This window comes from Miniopterus schreibersii, assembly GCF_964146895.1.
Source record: "Miniopterus schreibersii genome assembly, chromosome: 7".
In the NCBI taxonomy this organism is placed as follows: Eukaryota; Metazoa; Chordata; class Mammalia; order Chiroptera; family Miniopteridae; genus Miniopterus; species Miniopterus schreibersii.
Window position 1 is genome coordinate 20,337,842 of NC_138108.1, and position 20,230 is coordinate 20,358,071.

At 41.6% G+C, this 20,230-nt stretch overlaps 1 protein-coding gene across 2 annotated transcripts in view; it reads right to left on the minus strand.

The window, feature by feature from the left end:
- The window catches only part of PARD3B (par-3 family cell polarity regulator beta), an 853,033-nt gene that overhangs the window by 350,131 nt on the left and 482,672 nt on the right, over positions 1–20,230 (minus strand). For both annotated transcript variants that reach the window (XM_081143277.1, XM_081143276.1), the window contains exons 11-12: positions 13,279–13,464; positions 591–761 (exon numbers count right to left, since the gene is read on the minus strand). In XM_081143277.1, the coding sequence (XP_080999403.1) occupies positions 591–761; positions 13,279–13,464 (357 nt within the window). The remainder of the gene's footprint in view (positions 1–590; positions 762–13,278; positions 13,465–20,230) is intronic.

The following is a 20,230-nucleotide window of genomic DNA, read 5'->3' on the forward strand; positions in this document are numbered from 1 at the left end:
TCCCTTACATTAAAAAATTCCATAAAGAAAACATAATAAAAGATTTTAAGTATATTTATTTAATTAAAAACATTTAATGACATGAAGCAAGCAGCTTGCTTAGGTCAAATTTTAAATCAGTTGAGTCCCAGTTCTATACTCTCCACATGTGCATCTAAGGGGGGGGGCACAGACAGAGGATCACATTGTCACTGAGCATTGTACAGATCTAAGAAGTTTCTAAGGTATGGACACTGCTGGCACATCAATCAAAAGTATATAAAGATGTTACATACTTTAATAATTTATTATGTGTATAAAGCCTTAATCATAAAGTCCAGAACTCTAGGAATTTCTGGGGGGAAAAAACTAGAAAATATGGTCCTGTTACATTTGATAAATTACTTACTTTATATGCACATTTTGACACCTTCTAGTTATGCCTGAAATACACAACCACCTGTTCACCACATAAATCCGTCAAAGGGCTTCTGGGGCACGTTTTTCCAATTTCAGAATCCGTGCAAGTCTAGCTACCAAGGCAGCGATGGGGGGCTGTGCATTCGGGAGGCCATGTGGGCAACTGGCTGACGCAATAAGGATTTGCTCACCTCCATCGGCCTCTCTGGCCTCCTCAGAATCACCAACTGGATCATCCCTCGTATGTTTCCTTCCATGGACATCGATCGCCTAAGTGTTTCCATAGCTTCGTGGTTGGACTTTCCCAGGAGAGATTCCCCATTAACTGCAATCAGCTGGTCATTCATCCGCAGACGACCATCCTAGGGCAGAGTAAAGAAAAAGAGTATTAAACAGAGAGAAGTGTGGTGATGACATGTGGCTGTTTCAGGGAAAGTTCAAGTTTAAACAGGAAAACAGAAAATAATTCAGCTATTAGGAATGATTTATTTTCTATGACAGATAAAGGTTCTGGAGCTTATCAAATAGTCACACATACAAACAATAATGAATTGTGTGAGAGTATTTTTAGAAATCTTCGAGTCCTGAGATGCAATAATTTAGACATTTGTATAACGTCTCTTGCCGAGAATCTTTGGCAAGTGGGCTAACCTAGTCCGATTCTGCCATTTGCTCTGGCAGGGACTCCAGGGAAGGGGGCTGGAAACACAGGAAGCGGTCCCATCACTTGAAACTGGGTTTGCATTTTCAGGCACAGGGAGACATCATGCCGAAATGTCGCGTGCTTGACAGCGGCAATGTGTCTCCTGATGTTACTGCTAGCTCTGACACAGCCAAAAGTTGCTAGTCTGATAGTCTGCAAAGGATCACAGAGGTGTGTAGTGAAGGACCAATTTGCTGTGATGTCCTCTGGCAGAAAAGCTTGTGAAAGGGGATTGCCAAGGGTTTTTACAAGGAGGTTCTGACTGCTGAGTACTTTTATCCAGCATCTCTAGCAAGGGAGGAACCTCAGCATGTGGGTTAGGCAGCCCAGACTCTGGACTAATTCAATTCTAGGCACCAGTCATCTTCAGCCAGAATCCCTCGTAAACGGGAGTCTAGCAGGAGCCAGCTCTGCCGACAAAAGAACTTGAGGGGACCACGGTGAATCCCCCCAACAGGCAGCCTGCGGGGGATGCTTAAAATATTGACAGATTAGAGACATTAATTTGGTCTTATACTTGTGTCCCACTAGGGTAGAAAGTTCTTGTTATGAGGCACAGGCGCAGTGTCAGGGATGCTATGCCTTGGCTGCTGCTAATAAATTTAACAGAAATAATAGTAGGTGAGTATAACAGTTTACCTTTCCAGAGATTTTTTCCCCCTTCAATTATCTCAAGTGATTCTCACAGAACCCCAAGAAGGGAAGCAGACTGATATTTTTATTTGCACGTGACAGATAAGAAGACAGAGGCAGGGAAGTGGTGTGGTCTAGCCAGAGATAAAGCAACCCGAGGTCAGGTTTCGTGCACCTTGTCTCTGGATCGCCCTGCTGAGCTTCCCTGGTGAATTACTCCTCTCTAGACGACAGTTGCGCAACATTGAAACAGGGCCAGGAAAATATTAAAGAGTTTTTGCAGTTGCAAACATCTGGGATCCATGTTCGAATGAAGAGAACAGAATGCCAAACAAAAACACTTCCTTCAGAAAGGAGAAGAGCAGACAGACGGTGACCAGTAGGACGGTCGGAGGGAGCTCCGCGGACGGGGGCGCAGGGGGAGCGGCGAGAGCCGCTCTGGGCGGCTGAGGTCCTCCTGGAGGCGCCGCACAGGCCACCTGCGGGAGGGGGTGCTGGCTACGGGGGATCGTGGGGCCGCCCGGAGAAGCACACGCCCTCTCCATGAAGAGATCAAGATGGCAGGGCAACGGGACCCATAGAGACGGGTGACAGTCGCAGCTGAGTGGGCTGTCTCAGCAGAGCAACGTCCCCTCCCTCCCTCTGCTCTTCCCACTCCGCTTAACCTTTCCCCTAATTTGGAGCAAATCTGGAAATGAGATTTACAAGAAAGGCCTAAAGAGAAAGAAATCACTTCTGTTATCTGTGTTGAGTGAGGCACATAAAGGATAAGATTAAAGTTACTGGAAACGGAGGTAAAACAAAAACAGCCGTAATGGTTTGGGCCTCTGCAGGGAGACGCGGCTTGAGCAATGATTCTAATGGACGCAGGGCTTCTAGGCGGAATCCTGGGAAGGAGGTTTAGGAGGGTCCCTAAAAATCTTTTTAGGATGGCGGGAGACGGTGGGTGGTTTTCAAAGGGGAGGGGGAAGCAGAAGAGTTGGATCAAGATCCGAGCTATGTTAGCAGGAAATGAGGTCTAGTGCTGGGTTTGTGGAGCTCAGTCTTGGCAGGACACCTTGTCCTCCGCAACAGGAAGGAGAGAGATAAAGCCCGAAGCTTTATGAATATCTGTAGAATGAAGGAAATGAAATCTGAGTAAGATCCCACCTGGTAACCTCCTGTGAACCTTCTCTGTGAAGTACGGGACGGGGTCTGCATGAAGAGGTAACCAAGACAGAAGGAGACAGGAGATTTTTTTTTTCTTTTTTTTTGTAAAATAATCTCTTACCAATAGGTATTAAGCAGAAGTTTTTATCTTCAGCTGCATTCCAAATCTCAAGCATGCAGAACTACACCGAAGTAGAATACGTTTGCTGAATCCAAATCCCAGACAAAAGGCAGGTCAGGTCACCCCAGGGCAGCTGGGATTTTTAATTTTTTTTTATTTTTAGAAGACATTCACGTTCATCACAAGTATCACTGTAGAGCTCTGGGTGTGATCAAAATGCACACACTCTCATTTTCAGGCGTGGCTAGTCTGCTGCTATCGGTGCGTGTGCTTTTTCTTTGCAAGATAAAGGATGGGTAATTTCACTAATGGTGATGCCACTAAGCACCATGCTGTCCAAACATTTAGCATATAATCACAAAATTTAGAGCTGGAAGCATCCCTAGAGGTCATTCTGCCCAACCTCTTCTGTGTATAGATAAAAAATGTGACGGCCAAAGAGGGTGAGAAACCATTTACTGAACTCCTCTTAAGAGAAGCCACTTAGATTATGACTTGCTCAGCCAGTTACAGTCAGAGCTGGACCAGAGGGCCCAAGTCCTGACGTCTCAGCACTAACTAGTCACTAACCATTCTGTCTTCCACACAGGTGACCATGACTGTCCCTAAAGCAGTTATGCTTCAAGAAAAAAGGGCCTTTCAAAACCAGAGAGGACAATATGTTCTATGATATCTCTTGGAAGAGAACCCTATATACAAAAGCCAGTCAGATCAGAAAAGGTATGAACACAGGAGACTGAGCTGGGGGATGGAAGAGCAAGGAAGAGGGAAGAAAAACACCTCTCTACCCATCCAGCTCTACGTACATACACGTCCAGGTCTAGCCTTGATAGAAAATGAAGTTGGTTCAATGAGAAGCTCATTACTTACTCCGCAAAGATCCCTCAAAACTGTGTATGTCTATGCTGCTTTGGAGTAATTTTGTCAAGGAAAGTGGTTTCCAAGGTTTTATCTTTTCCATTAATATTATGTTCAAGTAAATGCTTAATTAAGCATGAGGATGCTAACTCTCATCAACTGATTTTATATGCGAATTCAACTATTCGAGGACATTTCCCAGTAATCTTAGGATATTTATTTCATTATAATCTGGGCCATGCTTACATTCGTTAAAAAAAATCCCTTTCTGCTATGGACTGAATGTTTGTATAACCCCCACCCCCACCCCCACCCCAACCAAATCCCTAAGCTGAAATCCTAGCTTCCAACATTAGATTATTAGGAGGTAGGGTCTTCGGGAGGTGATTAGGTCATGAGAATGGAGCCCTCATAAATGGGATTAGCACCCTTAAAAAGGGGGCTGAGAGAGAGATCCCTGCTCCTTCTGCCATGTGGGGTTTCAGCAAGAAGATGCCCATCTATCAACCCAAAGTGGGCCTCACCAGACATCAAATCTGCTTGTGCCTTGGTCTTAGGCTTCAGCCTCCAGAATGGCGAGAAATAAATCTCTGTTGTTTGTGAGCCAGCCAGGTTATGGTATTTTGTCACAGCAGCGTGAACACACTAAGACTTTCCTTCCCACCAAGACAGCAACTGGACTCTTGCCTCTGACAACCCCATAACCAGCTCTATCCATCCTCAAGCTGGGAGGGAGTACAGGAGAATTCTAAAAGTGAGGAAAAAGAGAGGGAGGAGAACAGAGGAAAGATAAGAAGTAACTTTCTCAGGGCACTTTAGGACAAATAGAAACTGGTATGAGATTCAGGTCTTCTGCACGTCCTGGGCTGGCTTCAAATCTCATCAGCCCTCGCCTGGTTCTAACGCAGGAGGAGGAGTGGACTAGGGGACAAGATGCTTGAGTTCTACATCTCCCTTTAACCGAACACTAATATAGGCCAGTCCTTGTGCAAGTATTTTGCATATGTTCTCTCATTCATTTCTTACCACAGCCTTTTGATACTACTCTCTGCTATTTAAGAGATATAAAAAGGAGGCCCAGAGAAATTAAGTGATTTGTTAAAGGGTACTGGCGTGACCAGGTCTACTTGTCTTTGAGTCAGACTTGCACCTGTCATGCTACGTTGCTTCTAAAATCAGAGTCCTAGAGATGATTAAAGGCACTGCAATTATTAATGACAAGAATTATTAATGATTTTCTACTTTGTGCAGTCCTTGTGCTAAACCCTGTACATGCACTAGGCAATTTAATCCAGGCAGCAATCCTGTACATTGGGGACTATCGCCCAATTTTATCAAAGAAGAAGCCAAGGATCAGGCCAGTTGAGTGCATTATTATAAGTCACATTTCTAAGAGAGGATTTGAACTATGTCTGGCTCACTCTGAAGTCCATGTTTTCAATCACTTTGCTAGTGATTCTTGCCCTTTTGGGGCCCTTAGCCTCTTTTGAGAATCTAATAAAAGCTACAGATTCTCATCTCTTAAAAATAAATATTTGCACCACGGTGTCTCTACTGTGTCACGCTGGACCAGGTGATTCTTTGTAGTGGGGGGCAGTCAGGAAGATGTTTCATGTGCCCACTGAAGCATATCCATGATTTCTGGGGAGAGGGGGAGTCCAGTGACCTTGGAGTTCAGCTCCCACTATACTCACTGGTGCCTGGGTACCACCTCTGCTATGATTGCTGGTGACACTGTATGGCTCAATTCGCCTCTTTGGGACAATTTCTTACGAGGCCCCTTTACCTGTAAAGTTCTTATTACAGAGGGGAGAGTAAGAAAGCCATGGTAAAGAATTAGCCTCCACAAAACCTGAGACAAGCATGAGAGAGTGGGTTGGCGTTCCCAGGAGTAGCTGGCTGAGGCCCAAAGCCAGTCTGCATTAGGCCATGGTGTTGAGAGGATTAATCATGACCAGATGTCGGCTCCTGCCTCTGTGTGTTTTTAAAGGGGCCCCCAGTAAAGCCTTCTGGGATAGCATCAACACCCAGAGCCCAAACCCCAAAGCCTGACTTCACACTGCAGAGCAGGATTTCCCTGGAGCAGGTGGGCCTCCAGGCAAGATAGCACCTGGCTCAGGGGAGATGACTGTCCTAAGGAAGGCCTTCTCAACGCCCTAAAATCATTCCACGACAACCTCTGCCTATCATACTTTTGAACAACCAAAAATCCCAATGTAGAAAGGAACCTTGCATTCCAGATTGAAATCATTTAACTTCATTTAAAATCAGTAGCCATAAATCAAGATTTTAAAGTACAGTTTTAACACAAAGAAGTGGAGTAAAAAAAGTTGGTGAGACTGGAAGCATGTGAATTCTTGTCTTGGGGAGCACCTACCTACATTAGCCAATGCTTTACATTATCTGTCCTGAGACAGCTTCAACCAAAATGAATGGGAAATTCTTCCCCAATCAGAGCTCTATTTTCTAGGCCCAATCAACTGTGTTCTGCTGTACACACCATGGTGACTTGACCCACAGTCCTCCTTCTGTCAAAAATGTCCTTTGCATTCCTGCTCACCTGTTGGATATTTATCCTTTATAACAAGGATCAGCCACTGCCTTCCATTCATAGTTTTCTCCATAGACAGAATTAGTTGCTCCATTATTGCAACACCCGTGATACTTTTAAACTTGTCTACAATAACCCTAATCATATTAGAGTTGTTTATATATTTACTTTATTACACTACCACCTCCCTGGATTACGGAATGAGTCGTCTTAGGTTTTCTGTCTCCAGTCTATTATGTACTGCATAACTCACTGCAGATGTTCAAGAAATACTTGCTAAATTGAGTCACTTGAAAAAATATTTCATGCAGGTGCTTTGGGCCGGGTGTAAGTTTCAACTACAATAGACAAATTGTTTAATTTACAAACTATGACTATGAGAGATTCTTGAATGCAGGCTGGCTCGATACATCAGCATGTGTTCAGAGAACCTGATAATTCTAAAAGCGATACTTGCTTACTTTCTGTGAACTAGCCCAGTATCCAGTTGGTCAGCTATGCAAAATTGTAAATTTATTTATTTAATTCAACTAGTGTCATAAAAGCCTCAGTCCATTTCTTTGTAGCAAACCAGTGAGGTTCCATTTACTCAGCAACTGTGGCATATGAAACTTTTTAAAGAAGCTATTTGAAGAGTATTTTTTAGAGCATCATAATATACATAAAACCATTCTGATATAATGTTTTCAAAATGTGTTATAATTCTTTCCACTTTGAACACCTCCTGGAAACATGGGGCATAAATAAACACATCATAACGTAGAGCTGTTATTACAGCCATTACTGAATCTTAGTTTCCTCAGCAAGACAATTTCCGAAGCACTGACTTACAGGCATCGCAGATATCCACCGGCCTACGATGCAGTGATAGCATTCCATGCTTGTTTTACACTTTTTCTGTCTCCTGTCATTTCAGTTTCATCTCCATCCCCTTCCTATCTCCTTCCTGATTTTCTGTTTTCAGTTTACTTCGGCCTAGAAAGCCACATAATAAAAAGCTTACTAAGGCGTATGTGTTATATATGAATCAAAAAGATTCTGCATGAATGCCCGACCAGATTAGAATCTCTGAGGCTTCTCCAACTTATTAGAAATTATTTACCTCAATAAAATAAAAATAAACTGTGCCCTTGTTTGTGCTGATTGCTAAAAGTCTGGTCACTAGAAAAATGGGCCCAAAGCAGAATGTCTAGAACAAAACTCTGAGCACGTTATAAACACCTATTAATACCCACCACGAAGGGGAACATAGCTTCTTAGGTGAAAGGTACTGTTTCCAGATTCAAAGGGTCATCATCTTGGGATATCAACTTTTGTAGATTATGATTTCCTTTTTGATTAGGTCTACTAATTTTTTCCACCCCCAACCCTACTGAGACAATCATGGAGTCCAAAATATACATCAATTTGATGTAGAGTGCCAAAATTTTCTCCAGAATGCTGGTGTTGTGGGATTTTAAAAGTAATATTACATATTCATGAAATAGTTCCTACTATAGAAAATGCATATAGTCAGGCTTCTCATGGGTTAATACAGACTAACATTTTTGGCCTTTTTCAGAAAGGAAATTGGTTAAAAATAATTGGCATAACATAATTGATATTTTTCTCATTTTTAAATAAGTAGTTTCATTTTTTAAGATAAAATTCTTAATGGCTAAACAGTGAGTGTGAATTTTTCGTGGTAAAGTTCCTGCTTTTAATTGTCCATAGATGTATTTTTTGTGATTAGGATGAAATGCTAGCGTTTGGCTTCTAACATTTGAGGACTTGCAATGGGGCTATTCATACCCTAGGACTGTATGGTCCTTTTGTCAAAGGTAAAAATCTGGAAGGCAACTACTGGTACTGATCTTTACATTTCTCTACCAGTAGAAAACTATCAATTTTAAGGAAAATGAATAGTTAAAGAAGTCATTTAACATTAGTGTTCCTTAAAAAGCTGTCTTTTTTATCTTCCTTTACATTCATTAATTATAGATGTGTCACATGATTTATAGATACCAGCCGAGACGAAGGTGGAAATTACCAATGCTGGGAACTCCTGCCGGACTCCTGTGAAGAGCTTGGATGCTATTAAATGTTCCGTAATAGGAAGAGACATGGAGATTCAGCATCAAACCCCATGTTCCCAGAAATTCTGGACCTGTGCATAGTCTCTCCAAAACCTGTATTTTAGTCATTTTAAAAATAGGAGGATTGCTTGTATTAGAGAAAACTTTTTTTTGTGCCAATTACTAAATAGCGTAGATTATGAAATTCTGCATCTCTCAGAGGGGAGTATTCGAATTTCCTAAGCACACAAAAATCAAATCATTTAAATAATGTCTATTTCATATTCCGAGTGCATGCATTTGCAATTAGCTATGTCAGGCATTTTCCTTTCATTTAATTTCATCATCATCAAGTAGTATTTATTAAGCACAAACCTGGTTAATTAATTTCTAGAGAATAACAGGTATTCTTAAATTCATTCTCTCTATTTAAGAGCCCTTAAATATCTACCTGACACACAGCATTTTTTCCCTTAGCAAAAATTGCCTTTAAATTTTAATTTTTACCTTATTATTTCTAGGTTTCCATAGGACACATTTCAGTCTCAAAGTCAGTACATTTGAATAAAAAAATCAGAATCTGTGAGATTTCTGTTTTTACCACCTGTTAATATTCTACCTCAATTAAAAAAAATATCACTATTCTAGTTATATAAGTTATATATTTTTTTCTAAGAGTGATTCATTTTTAAGGTAAAAAAATAAATAATTTAAGTCAGTATAATTAATAGATGTGAAAATACATTTTCTCCGAAAATGTTCAATTAATATAGTACATTAAAAGCAAAGAAAAAAAAGCCACTGATTTCAGAGTTCAAATGTTTACCAAATAAAAATGAAAATATTTAAGGTCTTCAATCTGATAATCAAGATTTATGTGTGCTCCTATGGAGAAAAGGAAAAGCTAACTTTTATGTAGATTTGGGAAAGGAGAGTATTTTTTTCAAGGTATTTTCTTCTGACTGTAATAAAGATAATGTTTCTTTTCACTTAATAGTAACCACAACAACACATTAACTTTAAATTCCAATCACAAAAGTGAAATCTTAGAAAAGCATCCTCATGGCATACTAATTTTACTCCATTCATAGTCCTTGTGTCGTGAGAAGCTAACACAGATGCTTGTGTCTAGTATATATCGGTCTGGAAGCAATTGCCCTGCATGTCGGGGCAAATGCCCAGGAAGAATGACAGAAACTGAAGCGAAACCACAGACATACAGTAATGCATGTTATTGTTTAAGCATATTAGTATCAATACTACACATCGTGTTTGGCTGTTACAGCCAAGGTCACTCAAAGCAAGCTCAAAGGGATGCTCTGGAGGGGTCCGCAGACAACGCTAGGTGCAAAAGCAGACTGAAATGGCAAATGCTGTGTCCTAACACGAGCAGGGAAGGGTTTTGGGCTTCTTGACTGGAATGTAAATATTTAAGCATTTGGCTAGTTTCAAATAGAGTAAAAATATTATTTTGTTTGCCCTTACAGTGAGTGAGGGATTCACTTCCAAGAGGCAATCCTAGGGTAGCTGGATGCTCTTACTTTCAAATAGCACTTTCCTTCTCTATTAGAAATGACTCAAATAAGAGCTGTAATGATAGAAAGAAGTAGCCGGAAAGGCAAGGAGGGGCGGGGAGGCCTTCAGTTATAGTCACAGTCATTCAAGGGCTTTACACCTGGCAAGAAGTAGCCTATCTTTGTTTACACCGACTGAAGTCCCCAGGAGAACACAGCACACAGAATCCACAGGAAGGATCTGGTCATACTTTTCCAAGTAGTTTAGTTTTCAAAAACCCACCTTCCCTAAAGGGAAAAAACACCTTGAGAACCAATTAGCGGTATAAAGGGCCAGGGGAAAAAGACTGAGCTCCAGCAGAAAGATTATTCTGTTGATTTCAGGTAAAATCCTGGGGCCAGATGCTAAAGCCCATGTTCCCCATGCTTATCTCCCCTTTGCCCGGGGGATACGGAGTCTGTTACATTTGTATCTTTGGAACGGGGGCAGGAACAAAGTCTCAAAATAACTTTTGTAAAACATAATCCTGAAGCACAGAACAGGTGGCAGTTTTCTGAGGAGTAACAGTGGATTATTGGAACAGCAGAAGGAGAATAGAAAAATTCTTTTTTCCTACTTAATCAGATTTCTTGTGAGCGGTGCTTAGGCCTCTATCCGCTACACTGGGAAAAGTAAACAAGACAAATGGATACTGAACATTCACAATAAGGCCAAATTCATGATTGATGCCTCTTACTGTTTAAGATCAGCTATAAATATGCTGTCCAGTGGTTTTTAATGGTGTGACTGTCTGACTCAGCAGACCAACATCAGGAAAGAAATTTACATAAATGGAAAGTGAAATCTTTCTGCAAGAAACAGGACCGTTAGAAACTGCTTAGGTAAGGAGATGCTCACTTTCACAAACATGGATATACATATTAAACCAGCTCTCCAATATCTGCTTGAGCGTAAGTTATTGCCCATAAAAAAGCTAAGATGTTTGCTTTTAATTTCCAAAAATTCATTTCAGTTTCAATTTTACTTGGAATAAATTCTGCAAATAGAGCTGTCATCAGGCATAAGAAGAGTAATATTAAGCTGATGTCCACAAACATGACCAAGACTCATCCTCAAACACGGCGCGTGCTTAGATGGCTTGGCTAAGAATGACAAGCCTGATATAAGATAATTCCAGGGCAACGGGCCCTGATCTCTAAGAATATGAACTGATCGGGAAGAAAGAGCCTTCATCTCAGGGCCGCATAGCACAGGGTCTGAAGTCAGACTGCCCGGGTTCAAATCTTCGTTAGGCAGTTCCTGGCTGTGGGACAACAGGCACCCGGGCGCCATGTGGAGAGGCACCAACCACTGCAATCTGCAATTCCCATTTCATGACCTGACATGGTAACACTCCGGTGTGAATGTAGGGTAAAATTAGAGAAGCCACCTGAGGTACTGTTTATGCTGTCCAGCATGTATCTGCACTAAGGACAATGAATGCTACTTGCTGCTGTTGCTACTTTCACTCTTACTTGCCTTCTGCTCCTGGTTCTGCGTTTCTGAGCCAGATTGGGGAGTTCGATAGATTGGATGATGGGCCTGAATTCTTTACCCTTCTCTGCACCCACACGTTGCCACAACTTCATCACGGGTGGACTGTATTTTCTCATACCTTGGGTTGACTTTGGATTCAGCCATATGACTTCTTTTGGCCTGTGTGTGTGTGTGTGTGTGGGCGCGTGTGTGGTGACTGTGAGCCATTTGGATCCCAGAACTTATGAGGCTTTGCCCAGGGCTGTGGGCCTCTGACAACTCAGCATAAGGCAAACGTGCTGCAGCTAGCCCGCTGGTCCCAGACACTGGGGATGTGGGGAGCACAGTCAGACGTGTCAACCTATGGGGTGACAGGGAGACACTAGCCTGAATCTGAATCCCTCCAGCTGCCCTGCAGAGTCATGAGGGTCATGAGGGAAATAAAGGCTTACTGATGTATGTTATTAAAATTTTGTTATGTATTATACAACAAAAGCTAACCGATCCAAGGAGTGCATTAAAGAATTGTCTATCCACAGTGCACTTCTCATCACCCAAGGTAAAAGACATTAGCTCAGTGTCTGTGTCTGAGCGGAAAGTGATAGGGTGAGCTGAAGAAGAAAAATGCTGCAACAAAGCCAGGATTCTAGGGCTAGGGCTGCTCCCGTAAACCCTAATTAGGCCTTCTTGGGTTTTGTGTGGGAGATGGCACGTATTATTAATATCAAGAATACTTAAAAATGGCTAACATTTATTGCAAGTTTATCATAGGCACTGTGCTGGGCACTTTATATATATTGTCTCTTTTTGTCCTCACAAGAGCGCCAAGAGGTAGGCACTATTAATTTTACTCTTTTTACAAATGAGAAAACTGATGCATACTGAGGACAAGTAACCTGCCTACACTGACAGAGGGTGACGGTAGCTAAGGCAGGATTCAAACTCAGGACGTCTCATTGTCAAGCATGAGCTGATGACGAGATCAAACATGTTTCCCTCTGTATCACTTCACTGCTTTAATCACACTGTCTTTGTTACTTTATTTAATCCTCAGAAACCCTGTGGATTAAGTATTACTTATTTTCCCCAATCTACAGATGAGGAAATATAGTAGGTCAAGTTCCTTGCTGTCAGGTGGAGGAGTTGGACTTGAACACAGGCCATCTAGTTAACTATACATTACACTATGTTAACAGCTCTGATCACATTTCCAATCCAATGTGCAAGGGCAGAATCATGCTCTTTGCTTTTTTTGAGGGGAGGGGAGGGCAAAATTTATAAGCTTCTCCAAGTTCAAAGGGAAACATGCATTCCCAGCATCATGGTTATCTTCAAGTGTATAAAATGTGATAAATGGCCTTTAGCTTACAGTACAATCACTCACAGGCTCCACTGAGCTCTCCTTGCAAGTGCAATTTTCTTATTTGCTGCCTCTACATTGACTTATTGTTTTTAGTTCTATTTTCCTGATTGTGTCTTTCTAGGTTCAAGTCTGTCAGGTTACAAATTCAGAGTAATTCTAACAGAGTAGTAAAAAGAATGCAACAAAGAATACTAATCATGATGGGTTTGTAGAACATTCTCCAGGAAATGAAGCTGACCACTGCAAGTCTGAGGAGAGACCACCGTTGCCCAGATGTGTTCACCCACACCTTTCCTCACTGCGCAGGAGAGCCTGGGTGGTCTCACGCCTCACACACTTTCTCCATCCAGTCCTCGAGCACAAGAGCCGTGCCTCTAAGTACCTTCACACTGATGTGGAAACACCATTCCTACCCACCTTAAAAGCAGCACCTCCATGGATGACGGATTTGATAAAAATCCCCAAGTCTGTTCCAGTCTCTCGAGACTTGTTCCCTTTCAAGCTCACTCCAAGACCAGCAGAGCCAGAGTCATTCAGGGGGATCTCAAAGGTGAGCTGATCCGTTGTTTCTGGAGAGAGAGCGTGGCAATCAGGTTCTCCTTTCTGTTGGGGAAATGCACATGAAAAGAGTGGAGGGAAGAAAGCAGATTAATATTTTTACACTCACATGGCCAAACACACATGCATTTGGTAAGACAGGGTGACTGGATTTCTAACAGCTGGATTCCTGCTCCTGTTGGGCAAAGGGTGGTCTTTCATGGAGCAGAGGAAGAGTTTTGGGGAATGATATTTGGTGATGGGCAATAGAGAGGATCCTTTGGCAAGGCAGAGCCATGTCATTGGAAACACCGCATGAGTATTTGGAAATTCAGTAGAATATTCTCAATAATTAAGGAGGCTGGGCATTCAACTTTGGGAATCTTGGGTACCAGAAAAGCCCTTAGAGGTAGTGTGGTTGTAACACCTTCGTTTTACAGATGAAGAAACAGAGCTTCATGTAGAAGTATGATAAAATTTTGAAGAAATAGCTGGCTTATATATTTTAAAACATATCTTTTACCATGAAAGCAATGCTATTGAGAAAGATTGTCAATAGGAAACAGAACATTGAAAAAATACAATGTTATTTTAAAGTTAGAGAGATGTGGCTTATAAAGGACATCACTGAATTAAATTTTACTTTGTCAAAACTCAGGACTTACACATGCTTCTTTGGGTAGTATAACTGACTGGCAATCCATTTTTGAGCCTAAACAAAAATGATAATACACAACAAATATTCATGTCCTCTTTGACAACTGACACCTACCCACAAGAATAGCTGTTCTCAAAAAATACAGAGTATGGTGGAAAAGGCACACTTAGGGTTCAGGTATCCAGGGAGAAGCCCCTGGTTAACCATAGTTGGTCCCCAGTGTTTTCAAATATGCACTAGTGGTAACAGGAAAGTGCTGTGCACGTGATAAACTTTGCAGGTGCCCTTCTATATCCCTCCCAAGCTTGCAGAAAGGTGAAACTCTGCCACAGGGTTTAAAATTTGAAAATGAGATAGCCCTGGAAACCATCAACTCATTCGAGGTCGGTAGTTCCTTCCTCTCTATAATTATGTCTACAGACTCTCTTCTTAAGGTCACTCTGAGGGACTCTTATGTAAAATTATGTATTTTGAAAATTACTGTGAATGTCTGAATGTCAGTCACAAAATAACAACTGTAAAACCAGAGGTAGCAAGGAACCTATAATTAAAACAGGATTAGGAGGTCTGATCATAGCCAGATCCACTGGCGTGGCATTTTCAACTCCTACCAAAATAGAGAAAACCCATGTCTAACTTTAAAGAAATACTTCCTTCATTTAATTTCCTTGTAAATGAAATTAGCTGTAAAGATTTTGACAATAGGTAGTTTCAAAGAAATGAAACTTTATTGCTTAATATGATAAACCTATTTCAGGTTAACTCTTTTAACTAACTCATTTTATTATCTTAGAAAAATCCCATTATTTGATTTAAACTAGCTGTCTTTCTTTTCCATTGGAATACCAGAATTAAATACTAAATGTCTATTATTAGCCTTCATCTTTGTCTTTCCAAAATGCCCTATTTGGAATCCATAATATTTCATAATCATTTATGTTCCCAGGCCTCTCTGGGATTTGGTTAACTTAAGTCTAATAAAGTTCTACTGAATTAAAGTATAAATTAAAGAACAGCTGTTCTTGCTAGAAGTTTGTGAACGAGAAAGACTAGAAAGCTGCTCTGGATTTTTATCTACAGAGACAAAGAGACATGAGGACAAGCTTTGCTTGAGTGATACCTGCCAATCACTTAATTCTATAATCAAATCCATTTTCTCTTGGTCACTGCTTAACCCTTAATAAGATCAACAACCACCATGTGTACTAACAGCTTTCATTTAGTACATAAATGGTAAAAACAAAATGGAAATCAGGTGACAGTCTGGTTATCCTTTCATTTTAAACTTAAAATTTATCTCTTTTTTAAGTCCCTGATATCGGAGAGTCAAACACAACAAAACAAACTATGCTAACAGGGACTGAGGTTCTACTCACATACTGATATACTTACTCTTTACATCAAGCCTTTGGGGATTATCAGGCCCATTTACAGATGAGGAAACTGAGGTGCTCAGCAGTCCGTAAACACTGTGTGTGCACGTGTAAGTGCTGTGCATGCACACATGTAACTACCGTGTATGCATGTGTGTAAGTGCCATGTGCTACCTCTGATTTTATAGTTATTTTGTGACTGACATTCAGACATTCACAGTAATTTTCAAAATACATAATTTTACATAAGAGTCCCTCAGAGTGACCTTAAGAAGAGAGTGTGAATATCATGTGTGCATGTAAGTACCATGTGTGCATGTGTGTAAGTACCATGTGTGCATGTGGGTGGGTACCATGTGTGCATGTAAGCACCACGTGTGCACGTGTGTAGGTACCATGTGTGCATGTGTGTAGGTACCAGCTGTGCATGTAAGTACCATGTGTGCATGTGTGTAAGTACCATGTGTGCATGTGTGTAGGTACCAGGTGTGCATGTGTGTGGGTACCATGTGCGTCAGCATCACGCCTCCCGTCCAGAAGACTTGCCAGTGCTGCAGCTTTGTGGAGCCCAGGCAGCATGGCTCCTGGGCCGGACTCCGCTGCTATCCAAAGTCTCAGCTCCTGTGAACCACCCAAAAATTCCAAGACAGATTCCTCCAGCGACAGTTAAGATGCCCGCAATTTCACAATCTCCACTCAATTTCAGTTACGTTTTATATCTTTCTTATGCTATATCAGGCTCAAGCCATAATTAGTGGTCTCTAAAAACAGCGAACTTCCCCATGGCGGAGGAAGCCATTACAGTAGTTAACACAGCCATTTCCCCTGTTAGAAATAAACGTCCCTTTACCTAATGTACGAAAAATCAATATGCTGAATGCCTTCCTCCAATAACTTTGGCTCAACTAGTAACTCTGAAAATTAAACTCGGATCTTGCCAGACAGCATTTTGGAGCAGGGTGGAAAGAGGTATAAAGTCCTCACAAGGGCCCGCAATGTAGGACCTTAGTGACAGGATGAGCCCAAAGGCAGTGGTGCATCGAGGCCTCTGGCTCTCCCTGGCTGCCTGGTTTCCGACAAGAGCTTTGCCCACAGTGCCCAGGAGCATCCCTTGCTTTTTCCACCCAAGACATCCAGTGGAAAAAAAATCTAAGGAGGCAAGCCTGGCACAGTAAGAGAAATCCCGTAAATTTCATTTGTTTTTGTCTTTTCATTGTATCTTATACTTTGCCACTAGAAGAAGCCATGTCTCCAGATTCAAAGTCCTTGAGGTTCCTAGAGCGGGGCCCAGGATGGAGGCTCAGATGCCTGAACTGCATGTGCCTAGGTCTAATGTCCTAGCACCTGCCCTGGGCCAGCCATACAGCATCTTCAATTTAGGCTTTCTCAGCCTCAGCACCACTGATATTTAGGACCTGATAACTCTTTGTTGTCAGGGACTGTCTTACGTATTGTAGGATATTTAGCAGAATCCCTGGCTACTACCCACTAGATGCCGATAGTTGCTCCTTCCCCAGTTGTGACAACCAAAAAAACCTTTAGACATTGCCAAATGTCTCCTGGGGTTAAAATCACCTCCAGTTGAGAACCACGGCCCTGAATCAACAATTGCCAGATGTTAAGGTCCCCAGGATCCAGAGAGGCATTAGGACTGGAGAACTGCCTGTCCATATGTTCCCAAGTCCCAGGAGGGGGTGGCAGTAAAAGCCCCTTCAATTGACTAGGTCTCACGCTCATAGGTTCATGACTGACCACTTAGTTGGTTAAAATAAACTACTAGGGAATTCTGTACTTAGGTATGTCTGGTTTTACAGCTGCTAATTTTCCAGAGGCAGAAATGTGATCTTTGTGGCATGAACAGAGTAGGAAAAGCGATATTAAATTTATTGGTACATCTGCAAAATACTACCTTTTAGTTACATAAGAATTCAGAAGGAAAATGCAGCCTAGCAAGTGGTGTTTGTCAGGTCAGCCATGCTTACATGTGTGTTTATTAGGTTAGTCATGCTTACACGTATGTTGTTTTACACTCTTATTTATTAAGAATCACAGAATTATATGAAATAGTGCTGTCATGAAGACTTTTAATCATGTAAAAATATGGCATGAAATTAAGCACAAAGCCTTATGTGTACAGTATATTTCAATTATGTAACATATATACTTTTTAGACCTATTCATCTGCCTATTACCTACCTGCCCCCATCCCACCTCATCTATTTCTATAGAGAAAAGCTTGGTTATCTAATGGCACTGCAATATGGACCATTCTTATGCAGTAGTATATATAAGTAGTATATATGCTATATATATTCTTTTAAAACTACATATAATACATAATATGCATACATCGCCTATAAACATATGTAGGTGTACGTGCCTAGCATATTTAAAGCTCCTCTTAGAGTCGCCAATGAGCTCCACTGTGCTAAGTAGGACGGTCAGTCCTCGCCTTTCGCCTGTCCTGTTCTGCAGAAGCATTAGACTCAACCGCTGAAGACCCTCCCTCTCGAAATACCCCTCTTGGTGCCGCGACATGACTCGTTCATGGTTCGCCTTCTGCCTTACCGTCCGCTCCTTTTAATCCCCTTTGCAGATCCTCTCTCATCTCGCCAACCCCCAAACACTAGAATGTCCTAGGAATCAATAATCCGACCTTTGATTTTCCTCTTCCGTCCTCACTAAGGGACTTCATCTAATGTCATGGTTTTAATGATCATTTACACACTTGTGAGTCACAAACTCCTATCTCCACCCCTCTTTCCTAAACTACAAACTGTTGATCGCAGTTTCCTAGAGATCAACTCCATTAGGATTTTTACCCTGAAATGACCACAGTCAAAGAGATCGTCCCTTAAATCGGTTCCTCCTGAACAAGTTAATGGCAATTGTGTTCTTCCAGACATTCAAGCAAGGGACCTCAGTGTCACTGTTGAATTCTTCTCATCTCCCACGACATCCAACCCCTCAGCAACTCCCGCAGGCTCTGCCTTAAACACACACAGGTCCTTCCACCCTCACCGCCTCGGCCGCTGCCGCTCACCCGGTCCCCTCCGTAGCAGCCTCCTTCCTGCCCGCTGGCTTCCACTTTTCTCCTCTCCAGGCTACTCCTCAACACAGCAGCGAGTGGTCCCAGTAAACCAAATACTCAAAGCCTTCCAGTGACTTCCCACCTCGTCTGGAGCAAGACCCAGTCCTTAACAGTGTCCTGTACACCCTGCAGGAGCTGAGCGCCCTGACTGCTCTCTGCCCACATCTCCTATGACTCCCCCTGCATCTGCCCCATTGGTCTCCCTGCTTTTCTCAATACCACCTGTGTGTTCTGCCCCAAGGCCTTTGCATCCCCTCTTCCCTCTGCTCTGAATGCTCCTCCCCTACATTCCTGCAGACCTCCTTCCCTCACTTCCTCGATTCTCTGTTTCACTACCAATTCATCGGTGAGGTGTTCCCTGACCATTCGGTTTAAAATTGCTTTAAGGGCCTCCAGCACCACCCTCCCCATGTCCATTACTCTGCTTTATTTTTCTCTGAAGCATTTATCACACACTGTGTACTTACTTGCTTATTTTTAAATACTGTCTCTTGAATGCAGTAAGTTTTATATTGCTCTGATTTTTCCCCCACCAACAAATCACTAGTGTTTAAAACAGTACCAGATTCAAAAAAAGGGCACTGGATAATTATTTGTTGAAATAATTAATATATAAGTAAGTGCCTAACACTGTGTGTGTGTGTGTGTGTGTGTGTGTGTGTATAAATCTGTGAATGTGTATTTGTGGCATTGTACATATATTCATGCAAATGAATAAATTGCTGGCACCACACTTAATTCCTACTAATCCAGATTTCATTAATTTAAATCTTTATACAAACTAGTTTTTACATTAAAATAATAAAGTATCACAGTTATAAGGAACCTTAAAAGTAATCTAGTCCAATTTCCCTTTTCATACCATACTTGTTGCTCCTGGGAGAGATAATAACCCAGTTCAGCTTCAACATCAAGTCCTCAGGGAAGGCACCATGATGTGTCATAGCTACCAATCTGTGATAGACACTGGACTGTTCATGACTTTAAATTGCACCATGTACCTCAATCGTAAGTGAGCACTGCAAACAGCAACACTCATGGTATATTTCATCAAGTTTGGGAAGCACTGTGATCACGTCCCCAAAGCTACATTATCTATCTGCTTACCTGTCTCTCTGTCTGTCTTCCCAGGCATACACAGATATATGTGCACACACACATAGACAAGAGTCTCATGAGCAAATACCCCAAGTGAAGTGGATTCTAGTAGTTTCTAAGCTATTTTATTTTTTAAAAGCTTTAGTCACAACCCACTGCATTGACTAATGGATCATAGTTTTCAATCTGGAAAACACTGCACTGATGTACATATAGGCATTATCTTTATTAGATAAAAAAGAAATAAATGCAAAACCAAATGGTGAGAAAAATGTTAATTTCTTTTCTTTTTTAATTTTTATAACCCATTTTAATGCTTCACCCCATCCATCCCCAGCCTTAAGTACCCCGTTACTGTTTTCTAGGCAAATGTCCTCCAAGTTCTTATAGCTGTTATTCTGTTAGTGCCATAATTCCATATGCTTTCCTTCTCCCTCCCACTCACTTATTTCTTTCCCTATTTCTCCATTCTCTTATTTTGTTCTCTGTAATACCATTTCTACACCTAAGCATGATAATAACCTGTCATGGTTGGAATTCAGGAATGAGACTTACCCATTCTGACCTAGTGACAAGAGTTAATCTTTGCAAACCATAGTCATTCAACAAATT